General features: G+C 50.7%; 4 protein-coding genes across 4 annotated transcripts; 2 read left to right on the top strand and 2 right to left on the bottom strand.

Moving 5' to 3' along the window:
* Positions 1-15: 15 nt before the first annotated feature.
* EDB91DRAFT_866126 (outer dynein arm light chain 8) lies at positions 16-1,117 on the bottom strand. Its single transcript, XM_041328648.1, has 5 exons — positions 993-1,117; positions 848-934; positions 504-794; positions 259-357; positions 16-198 (listed from the first exon to the last, which is right to left on the bottom strand). Exons 3-4 carry the CDS (start codon positions 766-768, stop codon positions 296-298), a joined length of 327 nt encoding a protein of 108 aa, XP_041172071.1. The 5' UTR covers positions 769-794; positions 848-934; positions 993-1,117; the 3' UTR covers positions 16-198; positions 259-295.
* A 2,124-nt stretch (positions 1,118-3,241) lies between these two features.
* Positions 3,242-5,404, top strand: EDB91DRAFT_1060742 (uncharacterized protein; the record flags this gene model as incomplete). Its single annotated transcript, XM_041314371.1, has 11 exons — positions 3,242-3,372; positions 3,427-3,525; positions 3,573-3,803; positions 3,857-3,950; positions 4,000-4,075; positions 4,127-4,251; positions 4,298-4,547; positions 4,600-4,681; positions 4,732-5,024; positions 5,138-5,257; positions 5,319-5,404. 11 exons carry the CDS (start codon positions 3,242-3,244, stop codon positions 5,402-5,404), a joined length of 1,587 nt encoding a protein of 528 aa, XP_041172070.1.
* Positions 5,405-5,852: 448 nt separating this feature from the next.
* EDB91DRAFT_865656 (acetyl-CoA carboxylase) lies at positions 5,853-13,573 on the top strand. Its single transcript, XM_041328645.1, has 13 exons — positions 5,853-5,986; positions 6,043-6,125; positions 6,237-6,255; positions 6,308-6,952; positions 7,002-7,247; positions 7,305-8,404; positions 8,456-9,306; positions 9,357-9,503; positions 9,552-9,655; positions 9,713-9,881; positions 9,934-12,786; positions 12,838-13,250; positions 13,301-13,573. The coding sequence occupies exons 1-13, from the start codon at positions 5,947-5,949 to the stop codon at positions 13,321-13,323; spliced, it is 6,693 nt and encodes a 2,230-aa protein (XP_041172069.1). The 5' UTR covers positions 5,853-5,946; the 3' UTR covers positions 13,324-13,573.
* Positions 13,535-17,461, bottom strand: EDB91DRAFT_1162636 (armadillo-type protein). Its single transcript, XM_041319871.1, has 4 exons — positions 14,708-17,461; positions 14,580-14,657; positions 13,862-14,523; positions 13,535-13,801 (listed from the first exon to the last, which is right to left on the bottom strand). The coding sequence occupies exons 1-4, from the start codon at positions 17,310-17,312 to the stop codon at positions 13,670-13,672; spliced, it is 3,477 nt and encodes a 1,158-aa protein (XP_041172068.1). The 5' UTR covers positions 17,313-17,461; the 3' UTR covers positions 13,535-13,669.
* Positions 17,462-17,757: the final 296 nt, after the last annotated feature.

Genomic DNA, 17,757 nt, shown 5'->3' with positions numbered 1-17,757 from the left:
CTTGGCTCAACTTGATTCCCAGTGGCTGAGGACTATGGACTTATCAGCTCGTTGTAAGGGGTGGTCTTCCACGAAAATAATGAAATGTCTGTACACGAAAAACAGGGTCATTACAGGGCGATTGATGTGCGAGGTAAAATGCAGATTCAGAGGAATGTACAATACACGTGGTGAAAGTGGCGAGTCATGTCTGTGTCCGTGCTATGATCATGTTAGTCAAAGGAAGTGACGCACGATCGAGGGCAAGAAAACTCACATTGATCTATCCAACATGAGTCTACAGTCTACAGGTGTTTCATGACTTCCAGATGAGGATAGCAAGCGATCCGACGTAGAAATAGATAAAGTGCTTGGTTTCTGGAAAAAATAGCTCAGATTAGATTCCTTCCCGCGATGGACGGAAGCACAAGAAAGTTGTAGGAGATCGATGAAAGCGAACGTCGCGAGACACCACAGCTGGCGATGGGCCAGGGGAACACCACAACGCACGACGAAAGACTTACCATGAGTGACATAGCTGCCAAAGTTCTTTCCGACAACAACATGCCATGTGGGGCCGTGTCGTCTGTCGAACTCTTTCTTGATCTGTGCAGCGATGTCTTTCTCGATGTTATATTTCTCAAGAGCAGCAGACGCGATCTCGACGCTCTCTTGCTGCATCTCTTCAGTCATATCCACATTCTTGATGATAGCCTTGGGCCCGCCGGCAGAATTGTGTTCTCTGGGGCTGGAGCCAGTGTCGGTAGATGTTACTGCGTTGTCTGCCATGGTAGTGATCTAAGGAAGAATGTGATCTGGGATTCATTTCAGCTTTGTACGAGTTTATATACGTCTTGGATAGGCCTACCTTGAGTTTTTGGATGAGCAAAGGACACTTGCGCGTGGTTGAAGGGAGAAATCACGCTGGAAAGTGGTGCTGGCCTTTTACACGTGGCTAAAATGGGTTATTAGTTTTGTCTAGTCCACATGCTCTCCTGGAACGCATTCCGCACGCTTCTTGACTTGTCAGGAATAACTAATTTGTAGGTCCCCATAGATGCCATGAGTTGATGCAGCAGTTCACCAGGTGAAATTACACGTTGCATTCTCGCACAATTATCGCACCCTCATTTTACCCTTGGATAATGTCTTGGGCGGTATTTTATTAACTTCCATCTGTATAGGCCGCGAGGGCGTGCACATGCAACAGAACCTTTATTACAATCAGCATGTGGATTCGAAGAGCATCTCATCCCTATCTCCGCGAGGCGCACGCAAGTTCTTTATTCTTCCTCGATTCCCACTGCTTCGTACTCCCTCAGAGTTCGACTACATCCCACTGTGGAAACATCTTCTCGCTAGGCGCCGCCGGCTTTGCTGACTGGCACCAGTAGTGAGTGAACAAGGTTTCACTTCTTCCAATCGTCTGAAAGGAACCAACTTACTTTTAAATTTTATTGTCTTATGCAGACAGCTTCTCGAGCGCCTAGTCGCATCGCCCTTGCCCCGGAGAGAATGGCTACTGCAACGCGGCGAAACTACCAGCTTACACGCCAACATTTATTTCGCCAACCTTTATTTCCGTTGGCCTGCATGCGCCCCTCGCGTTTCATCGTATCGATAACGTTGTATGTACGCCACATTACATTCTGCCCACAATCAAGCCCGATCTTGGGTCCACGTCAAATTCCAGCCAGGGACAATATTCAGAACCTCGGTGTGCATGTAACATCGACCATAATTAAGGAACCGGAGCAAATACTCACACGAGAGACATTCGACATCCACCCCTCGCTGCGGATCGACCTGGGCAACTGCGCTTCTCTTGATCAGAGGCTTCGAGAGTGTACCTGCTCATTCGGCATATAAGTCTCACTCTCAACAGTCTCCGGTGGCCACCTAAAGATGGTGGACATCCTCAATTCTCAAATCGGATAACTTCTCGCAGGCTTAAAAAATGTGGGAGCGAATAATTTTGGAAGGTCTGCCACGATGTCCATTTGCGCACATTTTGAAATTCAATATTGCTTTCCTCCCTTCCTCCGTACAGCAAGCGAGGGTTCAATGCTGAATGGTCACGTACTTTCCACTGTTGTATCGATTCAAAGGAGTAGCACGACGCCTACAGTTTAGGTCCTCGTACAAATCATCTGGATTTCTTCCATTTCGATTTTTTTTTTCAAACTATGCTCAATCCTACTTCTCATCTTTTTTCAGCCTAGGAAGCCATCCATTATTATGCCGCGAGCTAACGAACAATACAAGATGATCGACCCAAATCACGTATTGGAAGATTATAAAGCCACCGCGTCCGCAGCTTGCAGTTTTATTACATGATTGCGCATCGTTTCTTTTCCTCATTTCTATTTCGCAACAGCCTCTGTTTGTGGTCCAGTGCCGTACTCGCTGGTCGACACCGGTGGCGCGTGTTTGAACAGGACAGTTGCTCGGGTAACTGGTTGTTCGATCCGAAGTAGTTGAGTGTGGTACGTAATTGGACAGCAGTGAGTCTGGGAAGTATTGCATCTTGTACTTAGCGCACTTAACACTTCCGATTCAGTCAATACCGTTTGGACATGACGCGATCGCTGTCTGCCATGCATATACTTTCCCAATCCTCCAGGTACTTGGAGTGACTGTGGGGCTTATCATGGGCTTGCCCAATTTGGAAGGTCTATATTAGAAGTTTGCTCACCGCAGTATCACAGAGTAGAACCAGATAACATGCCTCTGCGGTAGACAACTGGCCTGTCTGCTAATACACCATTCCATGCGTGTCGAGCACTGATTGACAGTAATTACTGAAGGATTCCATGCTCGTGCACACTGCATACATGGTCACTTCGGGTCGGAAGGCCGTGACTCTCATGTGACATCATTTGCGTATCTTTTGCGTATGGTGTGCGTATGGGAAGGCAGTCAAGTGCCCACCTTATCTTATCCGTCTAGGATGCAACCTTTTGACAGTAAACTCGTTTTTCTTCCCCATACTAGGACCGTCATGAGCCAAACAGCACAGACGGAGCGAGAGCCTTTCGCTAACGAAAAGGGATATTCCATTGTTCAAAACACACTGAACGCAGATGCAGAGCTTGGATGGCACACGACTCAAAACTACAAGCGTCAAGGCGGTGCTTTGCGCTCGAAGATACTTGGTTTTGCATGTTTTCTGAGTCTTGCATTACTCGCGTCTCGCTTCTGGCCATCTCTTACATCCTGTGTCTTCCCTGCTCACGAGAGGTTACTTGCCAATGAGGTTGAGATGTGTCCACAAGTCTCTGCTATCACCCCTTTGAGCCACGCGTCACTAATCGACAATCTCGATGAGGAATATGGAACTGAAGAGTTCAAGCTAAAGGCATACGAGTCACTGGGAGGTGCCGTAAGGATTCCGTGAGCATTCTTGTCTCAGGGGTTGCTTCTCCTTCGTTCAATTCGGAAGTATAGAACTGTGTGCTATGACGATCTTGGCACTCCAGAAGAGGACCCGCGGTGGGAGATATTCAATAGCTTCCATACCTACATCGAACAGCGTTTCCCAAACGTGTAAGTGGATATCTCATGTATACCAACCATCACTAATAGAAAACAAGCCACGCCACACTCGAGCGCACCAAGGTTGCGACCTACGCACTTGTGTATCACTGGCAAGGAACGGATGCGTCTTTGAAGCCCCTTCTCTTGGCTGCGCATATGGATGTGGTCCCCACAAACGCTGCCACTGACGCTGAATGGATCAACCCTCCTTTCTCTGGTCACTATGATGGGGAGTGGATTTGGGGGAGAGGCAGCTGCGACGATAAGCCTGGAGTTATCGGTAGCATGTGAGTGGCCCAAAATAGCATAAGTATAATCGTGATGCTAAGGTTTATGATAGGACGGCCATCGAAACTCTCCTTGAGCGAGGGTTCAAACCTACAAGAACTGTCATCTTAGCTTATGGCATCGATGAGGAGCGCGGTGGGCCTACTGTAAGTGTGTTTTCTATCTGGCCAGTGAGCGTTGTCAAGATTTTTGTAGGGAGCTGCTGCAATTGGAAAATATCTCGTAAAGACCTACGGAGAAGATTCCATCTCAATGATTGTCGATGAAGGAGGTAAGATTTGCTCTTCGGCTGAGTTGGACGTGAGTTCTCAAATCCATCAAGGAGGATTTTCAGACTTGAGCGGTACTATTTTTGCCACTCCCGCCGTCGCGGAGAAAGGCTACTTGGACGTTCGCGTGGACGTCCTCACACCTGGAGGGCACTCGAGCAGGCCTCCCAAACATACCGTAAGGATACCTTTGCACGCACATTCAGATGTCTCATATCACGCAGGGCATTGGTATCCTCGCAAACCTTGTCACCGAGCTGGAGGCAAACCCACACGTCCCGGAGCTTGCACGTGATCGAACCTACTATCAGGGTTTGCAGTGCAGGGCAAAGTACGATGCTGGGTTCCCCTCCGATATGCGCAAACTTGTTCTCGAATCGCAGTCCAGCGACGAGAAGTTGCATGAGCTGGCGACAAAGCTTAACGATTTCGATCCAGCATACTCTGCTTCAGCAGGTACAACTCAGGCCATCGGTAAGTAAAGAAGGATATCTCACGCTGATGGCTTGACGGAACTATTGGTCAGATATCATCTATGGTGGCGTTAAGGTTAACGCACTACCAGAAGCCGTTTACGCCATTGCAAACCACAGAATCGCAGACCACAGGTATGTCAAGGCGAGTTTTCATCCATACTCGTCCACTTACCATGAACCAGCTCGGTCTCTGAACTCCAAGACCGATTTGCAAGCATCGTTGTACCTGTTGCGGCAAAACACAACATGTCTGTGGATGCCTTTGGGAAGGTAGTCGGCCTTGAGGCATCTACCTGGGGTCATGTGAAGCTTTCAGACGCATTCGACTCAGCATTAGAACCGGCACCTGTCACCCCAACCACTGAAAGTGGGCCATATGAATTGCTTTCGGGTACCGTCTTGTCCACGCTGAAGACTAACCTCCGTACGGACGACTTCCCTGACGTTTCTGTTGTGTCACCTGGCCTTTCCCTCGGTACGCTAGTATTTAATACTTCATATCGATTGATGGTTCACGCACTCATCCGATAATCGTAGGAAATACTGGTAGGTGGTCCCTACACGCGCCTCGATGATGGGACGACGGAGATAATCTGAACATGCGTTTTCCAGACACAAGGCATTACTGGAGCCTTACCAAACACATTTTCCGATATGGCCACAGTGGTGCCGCTGATCGCTATAACGGCGCGCATACCATAAACGAAGGTAAGCAGGCTGCCGCACTACTCGCTGTTTTACTCAATGTTATGGCGGTCTCGACTTCTAGCCATCAGAGCAGAGGGCTTCTTGGAACAGATTCGCTTCTTCACGAGGTTGATCCTGAATGCTGACGAAACAAACCTCCTGGAGTGAATCTGAGCGCAGCGATGTGAAGATCTAGAAATGGCCCCTATGTCGCGTGTTTTCAAGTGATGTGGCTTGTAATTCGCTGCGTGTGATGAGGGTTTTACTATGATTTTTGAGGTTAGTCAGTAGCTATCATGTAAGATATACAGTCGCTTGTGATTTTCATCCTGTTGGAAACTTTCGTTGGGGACGTTACATAAACGTCTATTCAGGCCCCACGCTCCTATAGCGGGCCCTGCGAGGAACGATGAGAGTCAAGTATATCGTTGAGAGCATGTCAGACGACGACTAGGGTCAGCGTTGTCGCCACCGTCGTGTCTGAAACCAGTTTCAAGACACTCAGCTAATGTGATAACCACAAGAGCCAATCGTTAATTACGTAACGGAGGATATACTTTTGGGGCTCTGTAAAGAGGTAAAATACTTGACAGTCCCCATCATACCGAGTCCGAGTCCTCTTTCTCCTTCCTTCCATCACCATCTCTCTGGCAGTCCAGTCTTCTAGCAAATTCAGTCCATCCAATTAATCTCAATAACTGGCGGCAACAATGTCGGCCTACGATCACTCAAAAGTAGCCCACTTCATAGGTGCGCGTCCCATCGAACTGTAATTAACGCGTTTTGGATATTGATCTTACTTTCAGGTGGCAATTCGCTGGACAAGGCTCCTGCTGGCCGTGTCACAGACTTTGTAAAGGCTCATGGTGGCCATACAGTTATCACGAAAGTAAGTGTCTCACCCACCTCCTCTGGGGTTCTTTGAACTGTGCTTCGTGTACTTTACCCATCTCCATTCATCTCCGTTAATATAATTCTGATCAATTTCTTACTTTTCTAGGTACTCATTGCAAATAACGGTACGTGCTAACACAGATCATGCTGGGAATGTTTGTTCATGCATATACTCAGGTATCGCGGCGGTCAAGGAGATTCGATCGATCCGCCAATGGAGTTATGAAACGTTCGGAACGGAGCGTGCTGTTGAGTTTACAGTCATGGCAACTCCTGAGGACCTCAAAGTAAATGCTGAGTACATCCGCATGGCGGACCAGTACATCGAGGTTCCAGGAGGATCGAACAATAACAATTATGCCAACGTGGACCTGATCGTCGATGTTGCCGAACGTGCTGGCGTGCATGCAGTCTGGGCAGGATGGGGTCACGCGTCTGAAAACCCTCGACTACCAGAGAGTCTTGCTGCTTCCAAGAACCGTATTGTGTTCATCGGTCCCCCAGGAAGTGCCATGAGGAGCTTGGGCGACAAGATATCAAGTACGATCGTCGCTCAGAGTGCAGATGTTCCCTGTATGGCTTGGTCGGGCTCTGGCATCTCAGACACTACTCTATCAGATCAAGGTTTCGTGACTGTTCCGGACGAGGCATATAAGGATGCTTGTATCACAAGTGTCGGGGAGGGTCTCGCCAAGGCTGAAACCATCGGGTATCCAGTCATGATCAAGGCCAGCGAGGGTGGAGGAGGAAAGGGAATTCGTAAAGTCGATCATCCGGATGCGTTCAAGAATGCATTCCACGCCGTTGCAGGAGAAATCCCAGGTACTGTCATGTAATTCGAAGTGAGCGTCCACTAACCTGCCTTCCCCAGGATCGCCGATTTTCGTCATGAAGCTGGCTGGCCAAGCGCGACACTTGGAGGTTCAGTTGCTCGCCGATCAGTATGGCAATGCCATCTCTTTGTTCGGACGCGACTGTTCCGTTCAGCGTCGTCACCAGAAGATTATAGAAGAAGCCCCCGTCACCATTGCGAAAGAGGATACGTTTGAGCAGATGGAGCGTGCAGCCGTCCGGCTGGCAAAGTTGGTTGGATATGTCAGCGCAGGAACGGTTGAATGTATGCGCTTTATTTACTGCGACCTTTTTTCAAATTGGCTGACGTGTTCCCCTCTAGATCTCTATAGTCACGGGGAGGACGTATTCTACTTCCTTGAGCTGAACCCCCGTTTGCAAGTGGAGCACCCGACGACCGAAATGGTTTCCGGCGTCAATTTACCTGCTGCTCAACTGCAGGTAGCCATGGGTATTCCTCTTCACAGGATCCGTCACATCCGCACTCTTTATGGCGTGGCTCCTAATGCCTCCTCCGAGATCGACTTCGACATGGTGAAGCCTGAGTCCAATCAACTTCAGCGCAAACCGCGTCCCAAGGGTCATGTTGTTGCAGTTCGTATTACCGCCGAGAACCCTGATGCTGGATTCAAACCTTCGTCTGGATCTTTGCAAGAGCTCAACTTCCGTTCTAGCACGAATGTGTGGGGTTACTTCTCCGTCAGCACCGCGGGTGGTTTGCACGAGTTCGCTGATTCTCAGTTCGGTCATATTTTCGCGTATGGCGAAGATCGATCTGAGAGTAGGAAGAACATGATCGTCGCGTTGAAGGAGCTTAGCATTCGTGGAGACTTCCGAACTACTGTCGAGTACCTCATCAAGCTCCTTGAGCTCGAGGCGTTCACCGAGAACACCTTCACAACCGGATGGCTAGACACCCTCATCAGCAATAAGCTCACTGCCGAGCGTCCTGATGCTACACTTGCTGTCGTCTGTGGTGCCGTCACGAAGGCACATCTCGCTGCTGATGCTTGCATCAGCGAGTACAAACGCATCCTCGACAAGGGTCAGGTTCCTGCCCGTGACCTGCTCAAAACCGTCTTCAGTGTTGACTACATCTATGAGAACACGCGGTACAACTTTACTTGCGCACGCTCCTCAAAGAACATGTGGACGCTTTTCTTGAATGGTGGTCGGACTATGGTTGGCGCTCGCCCGCTGGCTGATGGTGGATTGCTCATCCTACTCGATGGTCGGAGTCATTCCGTGTATTGGAGAGAGGAAGTAGGCGCGCTACGTCTCATGGTCGACGCGAAGACGTGTTTGATTGAGCAGGAGAATGACCCCACGCAACTCAGAAGCCCAAGTCCTGGCAAGCTCGTCAGGTTCCTTGTCGATAGCGGCGATCATATTAACGCTGGTGAGACCTACGCAGAAATCGAGGTAAGTATTATATATACTCGATGTTTCACTGTTTGAGCTAATTGCCTCTAGGTCATGAAGATGTACATGCCACTCGTGGCTGCTGAGGACGGCATAGTCCAGTTTGTTAAGCAACCTGGTGTCAGCCTTGAGCCCGGTGACATACTTGGCATCCTTACTCTCGACGACCCAGCCCGTGTGAAGCATGCTAAACCCTTCGAAGGTCTCCTTCCTCCTATGGGTCTCCCTGGCATCGTCGGTAACAAGACCTATCAGCGCTTCGTTCGCTGCATGGGTACCCTTAACGACATCCTTGAAGGTTATGACAACCAGGCGATTATGGCCTCGACCTTCAAGGACCTCATCGAGGTGCTGCACGACCCCGAGCTTCCTTACTCTGAAGTCAACGCCATCTTATCTGCACTCTCTGGCCGCATGCCTGCAAAACTTGAAGAGGGCATCCGTGGCGCGATCGAGATCGCCAAGTCGAAGAGCGACGCTCAGGAGTTCCCCGCAGTACGCATCAAGAAGGTGCTCGAGCACTATGTCCAGGACTCCGTCTTGCCCAAAGACAGGACAATGTTCCGCTTGCAGCTCAGTGCTCTATATGATGTTCTCGAGCGCTTTATGGGTGGCTTGAAGGGTCACGAGGTGCACACAATTGCCAACCTGCTTTCTGCGTACGAGGAGACTGAGAAACTCTTTGGCGGAAGCATTGAGGCTCGTGTCCTCAAGCTTCGAGAGCAAAACAAGGACGATCTCGACAAGGTTGTTGCGCTTGTGCTCAGTCACACGAAGGCGCAGAGCAAGGCGAAGCTAGTATTGGCGATCCTTGACTATGTCAAAACGAGCAGTTTACCTGTCTCAAATGCAGAGAGCCGATTATACCAGGTCCTCAATGGCCTTGCAGCTCTTGAATCCAAGTAGGGTCCACCATATTCTCCCGTTATGATTACTCACCAGGGATTTTCAGGTCCTCAATCCCCGTTTCTCTCAAGGCTCGCGAGGTTCTTATTCTCGGACAGATGCCGTCTTACGAAGAACGTCTCATTCAAATGGAGGCTATCTTGAAAGCATCGGTCACCTCGAGCGTTTACGGCGAAGCTGGCGCTGGTAACAGGTAAACCGACCATTCTAATGTTGTGTCTGCCGTTAACAACTCGTTCAGGGCACCATCTGCTGAAATTTTAAGAGAGTTGAGCGACTCGCGTTATACCGTCTACGATGTCCTCCCCGCGTTCTTCTCGCACACCGACCCAGTTGTCACCATGGGTCTGTCTTCAACTTGATAATCTGATTTAGTCACTTTAACTGACATCGTCTATACAGCTGCTTTCGAGGTTTACGTCCGACGTGCTTACCGCGCTTACTCACTTCTCTCCGTTGACTACGAGGAGGGTGACGGTTCGGATGATGGCGAATTGCCGAGCGCTGTAACTTGGAGGTTCAACCTTGGTCAATCCCACTCGCCGCCATCGACTCCAAGCGTCACTGCACCGTAAGTTCGCCGTACAGCGGTTTCTTCAATCGACTCACTCACTTGGTCACAGTGACCCTCGTCGCCAGGGCTCAGTCAGCGATTTGACCTACCTCATTAGTCGCAGCCAGTCTCAGCCAGTTCGGACTGGTGTTATTTCGTCGTTCTCTGACCTTGCTGCCATGGCACGAGGCTTCGACAAGGTCGCCGACCTCCTGCCTATATTTGACGTCGAGGAATTCCGTCAGCGTTATGGCAGCAACCAGCCGCCCAACGTGATCAATCTGGCACTCCGTATCTTTGACAAGACTGACGACATTGCCGAAGAAGCTTGGGCAGAGCAGTTGACAAAGTTCCTGAACGAACGTAATATCATACTTACAAAGCGTGGTGTCCGTCGCGTCACGATTCTCATTTGCCGTCGCGGACAATACCCGATGTATTTCACCCTTCGCAGCTCCAACGGCTCCTGGATCGAAGAGCAAGCTATCCGTAACATCGAGCCTGCTCTTGCTTTCCAGCTGGAGCTCAGCCGTCTGTCTCACTACAAACTCACACCCTGTTTCGTCGAGACCCAACAGATTCACATTTACCATGCCGTTGCTCAGGAGAACCAACTAGACAACCGCTTCTTCATTCGTGCCCTCGTCCGTCCCGGACGCCTACGTGGCTCGATGAGCACCGCGGAGTACCTCGTTTCTGAAACTGATCGTCTCGTTACCAGCATTCTCGACGCACTGGAAGTCGTTAGTGCACAGCACCGCAATGCTGACGTTAACCACATCTTCATGAACTTCGTCTACAACCTCGCAGTCTCGTATGAAGATGTCTTGACGGCTATTGCTGGATTCATTGAGCGACACGGAAAGCGGTTATGGCGTCTCCATGTCACTGGTTCCGAAATTCGCATTGCTCTAGAAGATAGCGAGGGCAACGTTACCCCCATTCGCTGCATAATAGAGAACGTATCTGGATTTGTAGTCAACTTCCATGGCTATCAGGAGATCACAACGGACAAAGGCACCACTATCCTGAAGTCCATCGGAGAAAAGGGACCTCTCCACCTCCAGCCCGTCCACCAGCCGTATCCAACCAAAGAGTCGTTGCAACCCAAGCGATATCAGGCACATCTTATCGGTACCACTTATGTTTACGACTTCCCCGAGCTCTTCTCCAAAGCCTTGCACAACCTCTGGATCAAGGCTCGCACGACTGATACTTCCTTGCACTTGCCGAAGAACACTCTGGAGGCGAAAGAACTCGTGCTTGATGAGCACGATGAACTTGCGGAAGTTGAACGTGCTCCAGGAAACAACACCTTCGGCATGGTTGCATGGGTGTTCACTCTCAGGACACCTGAGTATCCCGACGGGCGCAAGGTGGTTGTTATTGCTAACGACATCACCTACAAGATCGGCTCGTTTGGCCCCATTGAAGATCAGTTCTTCTACCTCGTCACCAAGTACGCTCGTGAATACGGCCTTCCTCGCGTTTACCTGTCTGCCAACTCTGGCGCTCGCATTGGCCTTGGAGAAGAAGTCATGAATCTCTTTTCGTGCGCTTGGAATGATGATGCGCACCCTGAGAAAGGCATCGATTACATCTACCTGACTCGGGAGGAGTACTTGAAGGTTCAAGAGAAAGCTGCTGCGTCCGTGCGCACAGTTGAGCTGGAGGTTGATGGCGAGCTGCGCTACAAGATCACCGATATCATAGGTCTGCAGGACGGTCTTGGTGTTGAGAGTTTGAAGGGATCGGGTCTTATCGCCGGAGAAACATCACGGGCATACGACGACATCTTCACAATTACATTGGTCACTGCTCGATCAGTTGGAATCGGAGCCTATCTCGTACGTCTTGGAGAACGTGCAGTGCAAGTTGAGGGCCAGCCTATCATCCTCACTGGTGCTCCAGCCCTGAACAAGGTGCTCGGACGGGAGGTGTATACCTCCAACCTGCAGCTCGGAGGGACGCAGATCATGTACAAGAACGGTGTATCGCATCTCACTGCTAGCAGCGACTTGGAGGGTGTCACCCACATCTTGCAGTGGTTATCATATGTTCCAGAGTCGAAAGGCGACTCCCTGCCTATTCGCGAAACTTCAGATTCATGGGACCGCGATATTGCATTCACACCTCCCAAGGGCCCATATGATCCTCGTTGGTTCATCGAAGGCAAAGAAGATGAACACACGTCGCAGTGGCTTCCAGGTTTCTTCGACAAGGGCTCCTACCAGGAGACGCTGGGAGGGTGGGCTCAAACTGTCGTTGTTGGCCGTGCACGCCTTGGTGGCATTCCTATGGGTGTTATTGCTGTTGAGACTCGGACAATCGAGCGCATCGTTCCTGCAGACCCTGCTAACCCAGCGTCGTTTGAACAGCGGGTCATGGAGGCAGGTCAAGTCTGGTACCCCAACTCTGCCTACAAAACTGCTCAGGCCATCTTCGATTTCAATCGTGAAGGACTCCCTCTCATCATCTTCGCCAACTGGCGTGGGTTCTCCGGTGGTCAGCAGGACATGTACGACGAGGTGCTCAAACAAGGCTCCAAGATCGTTGATGGGTTGTCCGCTTACAAACAGCCTGTCTTCGTTTACATTGTCCCCAACGGTGAACTGCGTGGCGGTGCCTGGGTCGTTCTTGATCCCTCGATCAACCCAGAGAAGATGGAGATGTATGCAGATGTCGAGGCTCGTGCTGGTGTTCTCGAGCCGGAGGGTATTGTTGAAATCAAGATGCGCAGAGACAAGATCTTGACGTTGATGGAGCGCCTTGACTCGACGTATGCTGCGCTTAAGCAAGCCAGCAAGGATACAACTAAGACCGCCGAGGGAAGAGCGCAGGCGACGCAAGCACTGGCCAACAGGGAGACCTTTTTGCAGCCCACATACAAGCAGCTTGCTTTGCTCTACGCAGACCTCCATGAGTAGGTGTTTTCCCCAGCTCAAAGGATGTTCTTAGTCTGATTTGTGTATAGTCGCACTGGGCGAATGGAAGCCAAGGGTTGTGCGAAACCTGCCGTGTGGAAGGACGCCCGGAGGTACTTCTACTGGGCCCTTCGAGCCCGCATCGCACGCTCCGGTCTCCTCGACCAGATCGAAGACTGCAACCCAGGAATGGAGCCTGAGGAGCGCGCCGCGTTGTTGGATTCACTTATCCCTGCTACTGCCTCGTCCGACAACCGTGCTTTAACCGAAGTTCTTGAGCAGCTCAACATCACACCGACCCTGGCGAAACTCAAGGCTGACCACCTACTCAACCACTTTGCGGAGGTTGCAGAGGAGGACCCCAAGGCTTCACTGGATGGTCTCGTTCGCATCATTGATAGCCTTTCGGATGACGAGAAACTGTTCTTACAATCTGCCATACAGAACACTGTGCGCTCTGTTGGTAAGCCTGGTCCCGTTATCCTGATGGGTGGACTCTGACGCAATATACAGGACCTCCTTCGTACTCTAATTAGAGAAGACCTGCTCTGATACTTCCTGACTGTTTTCCATCGTTTTTACTCCGGTTTTACAATACTCTTGTTGTTCACTCTGCTTAGATTACACGCATAATACCTCGCACACGTTGCATAGATTGCTACAATACACCGGTCTGAAATGTTTCAACCTGATCACTTTACCTGAATCTAGTTGAACTGCAGTCTTGAAGGGCAGCTGTTTACGACGAGTGACATGTCACATCAGAGATCCAACGCAATATCGCAGGACCCATTATTGCATACATCTACATGAGGCATGGTAATAAAAACATAAGTAACTCAGTACCTAATCATACAAGGACATCTCAACCTTCGATGCCAGTCAGACAAACATCTGGAGTGGATGCCTGTCATATACATTTTGCCCTTCACTAAGCTCGCCAAGATCGGGATAGAAGGGAACCATAGCATCCGCAGCACCGAGGTAAAGTGCGTTATAGACGCGCCAGTAAACCTAGTAGCAAAATAAATCAGATCAGTATGCGCTACAGAATATGCACCTGGAAAGACGCACCTCGCGAACTTTGCGTGCCGGGTGGAATAAACCTTGAAGAACATAGCTCAAGAGGATACCGGGGCCAAGACATACCCGCATTGCCTCGATCGCATCCATAACGGCACCAATGACATGCGGCGACGTTTCGAAACAATTAGGCCAAACAAGATTCATCAAGTGCATCATGGAGTCTTCGCAGCCCATGCCCGCAACACCGAGTGCGATGTGCTTCACGATGACGCTAGCAGTTTGACGATGAACAAGGTCGCGGTCTGTCAGAGCATCTTCAAGCATGGTGACCACGGAATCACAGTAGTACGCCGACTGGGGACCAATATATTCGAAGACGAATGTGAGGGCCTTCAGACAACCGGTGCGCACGTTAAGCTCCGCTGTCCGGTATTCGTTCAGAATCGCAGGGATACACGTGAAGGGACCACAAGTCTCCGCGACGATGGCGATGGCGACGGTACTGCAGACACGACTTTGACGTTCTTGCACGCGCAAGTTGGTGAGAAGGACGGAGAGGACATCCTGAGGGCCCAAAGACTTCGCAATATAGCCGAAGGAGTTGACAGCAGCACGTCGAATACCTTTCTTGTGTGCCTTCAATAAATCCAGCAGCTCGAAACAAATGCGCATCCACTCTCGCGCCGGCACGAATTCTGCCCCACGATCGGCTAGTAAAAGAACAGGTCAGCGAACGGTAGAAGGAATACATTGCATTGATACTCACCGATACGACCAATCAAGTTGATAGACGCCTCCTGCACCTTCTCATGACGATTACGGAGGATAGGCGTCATTCGGGGCACTAATAACAAGCGTTAGCTATGAACGTTATGATGTAGTAAAAGAACTCACAAAGATCCTTGACCGGCGGATTCATCTGCGTCATACCAACAACATTAGCGATTGCTCCCTCTGCAGCAATAATACTACCGAGAGTGTCGGGATATTCTTCACCAAGCTGCTCGAACAAAACCAGACCCAGCTTGCTGAGAAGTTGATCTTCCCCACACTGCTTGATCACAACAGCGAGCCTGGTCGTGAGATCTGCAGCCTGCTGCCGAACCTTCGCGCTCTTGTTATTGAGCCGCCAAAGAACGGTAGAGACGATCTGGGTAAGATACGGCTTGACGCGAATGCCAAGAGCGTTGACGACCGTGCCGAAGCCATCGAGCATGACTTGATCCTCCGTGGTCTGCTCCTGGAAGGAATAGATAATGCCGTCGACGAGACGGACTTCAAGCCGCTCGTCGATATCTGAAGCACCGAGCATGGCAACAACTTTGGTGATCGTCTCCATGACCATCTTCCGGTAAGGCTCTGCTTCATCCTTCAGCTCATTCACAACTCTGCCAACGATCTCGGACACTCCAGCCTTTTGTGCGAGCTCGACAGTCGTCTCGACAACCTGGCGATAGTTCCGCCTATCAAGCGCCATACGGCGAACCCAGAACGCTCTGAAGAAGTCAGGTAGGATGTCTTGCTTGATATACTGAGGCGTGACACCTTCCGTGGCTGCGCACTGCTTGACCACCTTGAGCACGATCTTCTTCATCTCTTCGTCAGAGGTTTGGAATTCGCGAATGAGGATAACTGTGACTTCCTTTGTGTAGTAGGATGCGTACTCGGGGTCCATGAGGGGGATAATGAAGCCGATGGCCTTCAAGAAGGCAGCAAGACCCTTGCCGCGGTGCAGACGAATACCGAGCCAGAGAGGCTTCAGCACCTCATCGAATGACTCGATACCGTAGGGCGCAGCTGCTTCAGCAAGGGCAGCAAGTCCGAGGGCAGTCATGGTCCGCACTTTCTGCTGCTCATCCTGCAGACCGTGCGCAATGCAAGCTACGAGATTGCGAAGATGGGGCAAGACAGCACAGCCCATCATAATAGCAATCTGTTGCACGATTCGAATGCCAGTATGCCGCGCCTGCCACGACTTTTTACTGCGACAAACGGCCTTGAGGAAAGGCAGGAGTGAGGGAATACCGAGGGCGGAGGCAACAACGGAGAATGCGCGAGCGGTGGTGTTACGAACGTATTCGTCGGCATGATCAATATCAGGACGCATAGTGGATATCATGTGGGCGAGACCGGCAGCTTTGGAAAGGTTGGATATGATCTCGCGACCCTCCACGCGGGCATAGTAATCCTCATCAATGAGGAGTGGCTCAATGACAACAAGAATCTTGTGGACGTACGGACGGACAAGGTCATCGAGCTTGTAGAGGACACGATCAATCACCTTCACGAGTAAGTGGCGCTCCTGGTCCTCAAGAGTGCGTTCCATGAGCAAGGGAAGAATCTTGTCGAAGAGAGGACCAGCACCAAACTCGCGAGCCTTGTCAGTGATTTGGCGGAGGGCAGTTTTTCGTACAGGAGGAGTACCGTTCTTGATCTTCAAAAGTAAACGCATGATTTTGCGCTCTTTCATCTCATCAACCGATAGCTCCGTTTCATCCTCCTCCTTAAGAATCTTGGCGAAATACTGGGCGTCCTCGGCCTTGAAAAACGCAAGACTGCCGACACCAGGAATCTCGGTGGGAAGTTCAGGCGCGAGGCCAGCGGCAGCAGCCACCGCTGCAGCGTCCGAACCTTCCTGGATATGAAAGCCGCCTACTTCGGTGACTGGCGCACCCATAAGCTTGCGGGGAGCTACCATCGGTGCATATCCAGGGGGAGGAGTAACGATAGCATACCCAGTGGCTGGCAAAATAGCGTCCAACTCCTCGTCGCTGAGATAGCGATTATGCTTATCTTCCTGCATGATACCCGGCGCGTTCATAATGATTTGCGTCATAGGTGCTTCTGGAATGACAGCAGCTTGATCCCAGCGAGATTTCTTAGGTGTCTCACCGACAGCTGTACCCTCCGCCGGAGTAGCATCCCAACGAGAACGACGCTTCTTCGGCGCGGACGCCTCCAGAGATTCTTTCGACCATTCATTCTTGTCAGTCTTGTTAGGGTCGACGTTCTCGTCCGCAGGCTCAGGAACGTCCCATCTCCGTTTACGTTTGGTCCCAGAAGTGGCTTCGCGAGAGGTTGCCAGCTCCTTTGCAGCGGCAAGCTCCATGGCGACGTCTTCAAGTTCGGCACGAGGAGGTGTCTTGTCGAGGTCCATTTTCATCTTTCCCTCTTCTCTATCTTGCCTCTCTTTCTCTTCAATCGCCCGCCTGACTCTTGCTTCCTCCTGCTCTAGCCTAGCTAGTCTCATCGCCTCTTTGTATCCCCCCTCCACCTCCATACCATCTTCTACTTGCTTAAAAGCATCTGCGCTCTCCTGCGCAACGCGACTGAAGCGACGGTTGTGGTAGTCGGACTGCCGTGCTGCAATCTGACGTTTTGAAGCTGTTTCTGCGAAGGGGTCGATATTTTCTTCTTCTGCAAGATCTGCGAACTCCTGTAATATTTCCTTTGGTGCGGTAAACGAGTCGACGAGTCTTGGAGAATTAGGAGCCGACATTGTGGAGGGTGATGGTGGTGGTGCAGAACGAAGTCGTGAACATCGTGACCGACAGTGAGCTGAGTCTGAATAATTCCAGCTACAAGCAAGACCAAATAACTTTCCTTTTATTACTAATTTCACTTGAATTTGACATAACAAGTAATGCCATCAGACTCATCAAGGGGTTGATGTATCAGAGATCTAAGGAGGGCTAGGATTGCAGCAATGATGCATTACTCTGCCAGGGACAGGTGGACTTTCCTCTGACATTTATCTGGGATTGGGTAAGAGCGGCTCAGAACTTTTTTTTGATGTAGGCGGCAATAACTTCAGGACTGGTGCGCTTTCTCAGAAGCTAGTACGAGAGATATGCAGTGTTGACGCATCTTTGATGTGATCGAAGCCACCGCTACCCCGAAGACCGCCTCCATATCATGGTTTTCTGGGACGGCAAGGTCCGCAT

The sequence above is a fragment of the Suillus paluster genome, assembly GCF_016628075.1.
Source record: "Suillus paluster strain FC165 chromosome Unknown EDB91scaffold_88, whole genome shotgun sequence".
Classification (NCBI taxonomy): Eukaryota; Fungi; Basidiomycota; class Agaricomycetes; order Boletales; family Suillaceae; genus Suillus; species Suillus paluster.
Note: the sequence above shows the minus strand (reverse complement) of the source record. Positions and strands in the feature narration are given on the sequence as shown.

Bases quoted from the DNA above. Each gene is read 5' to 3' on its own strand.
- EDB91DRAFT_1162636 (XM_041319871.1), bottom strand. From the start codon at position 17,312: ATGTCGGCTCCTAATTCTCCAAGACTCGTCGACTCGTTTACCGCACCA. The intron at 14,658-14,707 runs GTGAGTTCTTTT...GCTTGTTATTAG, and splicing joins TCCGCCGGTCAAGGATCTTT to TGCCCCGAATGACGCCTATC. The intron at 13,802-13,861 runs GTGCGTCTTTCC...TTTTGCTACTAG, and splicing joins CGGCACGCAAAGTTCGCGAG to GTTTACTGGCGCGTCTATAA.
- EDB91DRAFT_866126 (XM_041328648.1), bottom strand. From the start codon at position 768: ATGGCAGACAACGCAGTAACATCTACCGACACTGGCTCCAGCCCCAGA. The intron at 358-503 runs GTAAGTCTTTCG...TATTTTTTCCAG, and splicing joins TGGCAGCTATGTCACTCATG to AAACCAAGCACTTTATCTAT.
- EDB91DRAFT_865656 (XM_041328645.1), top strand. From the start codon at position 5,947: ATGTCGGCCTACGATCACTCAAAAGTAGCCCACTTCATAG. The intron at 9,656-9,712 runs GTCTGTCTTCAA...TCGTCTATACAG, and splicing joins CGACCCAGTTGTCACCATGG to CTGCTTTCGAGGTTTACGTC. The intron at 9,882-9,933 runs GTAAGTTCGCCG...ACTTGGTCACAG, and splicing joins ACTCCAAGCGTCACTGCACC to TGACCCTCGTCGCCAGGGCT.